The 4,563-nt window shown below is 34.0% G+C and overlaps 1 protein-coding gene across 1 annotated transcript; it reads right to left on the bottom strand.

Annotated features, from left to right (window-relative positions):
* Nucleotides 1–2,669: 2,669 nt before the first annotated feature.
* Nucleotides 2,670–3,719, bottom strand: LOC138348157 (uncharacterized). The gene has a single exon (XM_069296769.1). The coding sequence runs from the start codon at nt 3,717–3,719 to the stop codon at nt 2,670–2,672; it is 1,050 nt and encodes a 349-aa protein (XP_069152870.1).
* Between the last annotated feature and the right edge of the window lie 844 nt (nt 3,720–4,563).

The following is a 4,563-nucleotide window of genomic DNA, read 5'->3' as shown; positions in this document are numbered from 1 at the left end:
AAAAATAATAATTCCACAGCTTTATAACTTCTAATTCACGTGGTTAACATTCTCCTTATCCAAGTCGGATTCGTTCTGTAAGGAACACGTCTGTACAACTTGTTTCTTTCATCTGTTTCTGTATTTGTCAATTATCAAAATCTTTATCATTCTAACAAATTCCCCCTTTTTGATGATGACAATTATACATTTCGAACTCAGCAAATAAGACACACATCTTCCTTCTTTTGCGATGTTACTACTACAACTCCTTAACTTTGCCATACTTCAAAACAACAATACTTTAACAAATTCCCCCTTTTTGACTATGACAAATTTTATCTGCTTGCATTGAATAGGTACACATAACTCATATGCAGCTGCTTCCCCCTTTTGACATTAGGCAAATTCGATACTCATGGCCATTGTTCTATCACTTACACAAATACTTAAAAATCAAGAACCCAATGAGCTAAAAGAAAGCATTAGCATAAACATAGGAGATAGACAGTAACCTGAAACTCAAACCCAACATTAGCATTAATCAAAAAGCATATACACCACAAATGTAATCAAAATTAAACATAGAATCAAGCACTTGTGATGAAAAAAAATTTGGAAGTCAAAGGCTAGAGTGGTTAGGTAATATCAAAAGATGAGAGGATAAATAAAAGTCATTTTTCAGCAGCAAAAATATCTTTTGGATTAACAAAATTAGCAGCCTTCTCAATTTCAAAGTTAACCTTGGTCTATGCACGCTCAATCCTTTTTTTTTCACTTTTGAGGAACTTGTTCAATCAATCATGTTCTTTCTGCAGAAACAATAGTTCACTCATCTTTAATTTCAATAGAGTCAGTAAGAGGAACAAATTTTCTTGAATATCACTTGTAAAGGAACATGTTCTCTCAATATGTTCCTTCGACGTGTACTATCAACTGTAACACCAACTATAAATTTTATTTATATCAATTCGAAATCCCAGTTTATATGGTTCCCAATAGAAGAACTAGGTTCGACAGGTGTATCTCTCATCGATTCCCTTTTACTAGATGCACCCAAGTTGATCCTAACAAGTGAACTTTGTTTAGGTATAGGGTCTCCAAAATATTCCCCCTCACAATGTAAATCCTCCAAGACTTTACTCAATACAAAATATTCCCCCTAAGAACCAGCACACTCTACTTTCTTAATCTGTATTTATAAGGCCCCAAGTAGGGGTGTCCTCCATCAAATTCATCTCAACCACAGACCATCACATTGGGATAAGGCTTTTTAAGAAGATATTTGTTTTGGTAGTATTTAGGGCATGAAAATCTTTTGGGACAAGTGGAAGAAATAGGTTCAAGTGCATTGACTTTATATTTAATCATGAATAATTGTAGTGCACATACCTTAGATCTCTGGATAATGTGAATTTTGCTTCAATTTTACCAACTATCTCTCCTGTACTAGATGCAAATACAATGTTATAGGGCATGAGTAGCATGACTTTAAAAGTGGTATAGAGACATACAACTTAATGTACAAAACTGAGCATAGAATTCAATATTAGAGGGCAATATGCGCAATGTTCGTTAGCCATTTTTGGATACTTATGCAACCTTAATCATTCCCAAGTTTCAAATTGTTCCTTTTGAAAGTATTTTCCTTGGCTGATCATATTTTTGATTGATTGATCATCTTAGTGCGCATAATTGTTAGATACTGCATAGGTTGAACCTATTTCCTTCAACATGCTTCTTCACTCTTTCTCCATTTTTTTCAACCATTTTTTTCAATTTTTTTCGTTAATGTTATTCATCCATTCTTCTTCCCTTTTTTTCAAGTGAGAGGATTTTTTTTAAAGTTACAATCATGCATCTGAAACAACATGTTCAATTGGTGAATGTTGTCTGCTTCCTCTCACTTTTCCTGCAAATTCCAATGTTTGATTTAGGAACCCAGACTAGCTTGGGTCTTTTGAATTGACAAAAAGGATGAATAAGATCTCTATAAGCCCACTTGGGCAGATTATTTTTCCTTTGAGTATACCTGTTCCTTTGAACAGTTTTATAAGTTCCTCTTGCATTATTTTCTGCACTAGCTTTGTATTTAAGACAATATTGTTTAGAGTGACCTGAGATACCACAAATAATACAAAACATAGGATTCTCATTTATGGATTGTTCATACCCTATTCCAGTTTTAATGTTCCTATTATTGTTACCTAGATGGGTTACTACCATGGAGGATTTTGTCCACTTATTTGCTCTTTCCAGATCACTTCTCATCCTAGTTAATTCAAGATTTATTCTTCTAGAGTTTTCCTTTTCTAGTTTTCAAATATTTTTGAGTTTGTCGACCTCAAGTGTTTGGTCAGGCAGTTCACTCCCTTTTTCTTTACCAAGAACTTTTAATTGTAGATTCTCAGTTCTTAGTTCCAGATTGTGAGATTCAAGTTGCTTGATTTTCCCTTGAAGGTCATGTTTGTTCTTATTAAGATCAATGTGCTCAAACTTTAAGCTAGATAAGGAAGCAAGTAGTTGGCTCTTGGTGTTAACAAGTTCTTGAATTGTGTCTATGGAAGCAAGTAATAAGAATGAAAGTTTTTTCTTAGAGAACTTTACTAGTTTATCTTTTAGGTTAAGAAGATTTACCTCAGTTTCTTCAGAGTCTGATTCAGGTTCAGCATCTGATTCTTCTATCGTCATCAAAGCAAGTCCTCATCATCTTCTTCATACATGTCTGAAGAACCTATTCCCCAAGCTGCATACATTGCTTGTTCTTTTTCTTTGTTTTTCTTTTTATTAAAGAGTTCCTTCCTTTCTTTTTCAGTTTTTTCCTTTTTCCATTCTAATTCGCACATTGGGCAATCCTTGATCTGATGATCTGTCTCACCACACTTGAAGCAGCCTCCGCTCTGTAGTCTCTCAAGATTTCTTTCTTTTTGGGGTGGTGATTTCTTGCTAGCGTTTAATTCCCTTTTTAAGAGTTTCTTGAAGTTCTTACTTATTAGAGCAAGATCATCATCATCTATGTCAGATTCATCACTTTCAGTTGCTTTAAACCCAAGATTTTTCTCTTTTTTTCTTTCACCTCTTTTATCAACATTCATCTCATAAGTTTTGAGATTTCCTACTAATTCATCCAAAGTCATATTGGTTAGATCTTTGGCTTCTCTGATTGCAGTAACTTTTATTTCCCATGATCTAGGCAGAGTCCTTAGTACTTTTTCTACATGTTCCTCAGTGGTGTATACTTTGCCCAAGGATATTAACTCATTTACAACAGTGGTAAATCTGGTGATCATATCTTGATGTGATTCTCCGGGTTTCATCTTGAAAGCTTCATATTCAGAACAAAGTTTGGAAATTCTGAATTTACGAACTTGAGTTGTACTTTCGTGAGCATTTTTTAAAGTGTCCCATATTTGTTTTGCAGAGGTACAACTAGAGATATTGTTAAACTCATCAGGTCCTAATCCACATACCAAAATGCATTTAGCTTTTGCATGCTTTCCTAACATCTTGTAATCGGCTTCTCCATATTTTTCTATAGGTTTAGGTACCTTATTCCCTTCATTATTAGAAATAGTAGGAATTAATGGTCCACTAGTAATTCTAACCCATAGTTCGTAATCTTCAGCTTGAATGAAATCTTCCAATCTTGTCTTCCACCAAGAGTAGTATTCTCCATTAAATAATGGTGGTCTGTTGATGTGTTGCCCTTGACCATGCCCAAGAGGAGGTGCAGAATTCATTATGATCTTATCATGAGTTGTTAGACTCTTCAAAGATAACCTGCTCTGATACCAATTGTTGGATTTCTGACCCCCAAATTCGCCTTAGAAACAGGTTTATTCTATATGTTCCTTTGAGAAATCACAGCAGTTACGTTTTGTGAAGTAAATAAAAAAATGACACAATATTTTATCGCGAAAAACCCCAACTCACAAGGGTAAAAACCACGACCTACACCTCTGTAGGATTTAACTCCACTTTATTAAATTTCAAGTCTCAACAAAAGATTACAAAGCTATGTAACCTAAGGAATTATAAACTCTAATTCCTAGAGGAATTATAAACTCCAATTCCTAGCTAAGAAATTATAAACTCTAATTTCTAGCTACCCAAAGACACAAAACCCCCCGGTTTAATATCTTCCAATGTTCTTCAAGTTCTACAACTTGTTGAACAACTCCTACTCACAAAACTCAGATTGTAAACAAGACTCTTGAATACAATCTTACAATTTTTCCTCACAAATTGCTACACTTCCAACAAATCTCAAAACTCTTTCAAACTTCTTGATCGTGTTTTGATCTTCTCTCTATGTAAGTGCACAATTTTTTTTGATGCAAATAGCTCCCTATTTATAGATCAAAACTTCAACAAATCCTTGTATAATTCAACTTGTATTTTCCTTCTACAAATCCTTGTTGACTTCTACTTGGACTCCTTTTCTACAGAATTTCCTTAATAAATAAGAATACACAATTTCCTTAAATAGGAATTAGTTTTCCTTCTTTCACTTGGCTTTGAACTCCTTTATAAAAGGAAACTTTTTGTACTTGTTGCTTGTCGAAAAAATAATAATTCCACAGC

This window comes from Solanum lycopersicum, chromosome 4, assembly GCF_036512215.1.
Source record: "Solanum lycopersicum chromosome 4, SLM_r2.1".
Lineage (NCBI taxonomy): Eukaryota > Viridiplantae > Streptophyta > Magnoliopsida > Solanales > Solanaceae > Solanum > Solanum lycopersicum.
The sequence above is the reverse complement of the archived record's forward strand: the minus strand, read 5'-3'. Positions and strand labels throughout refer to the sequence as shown.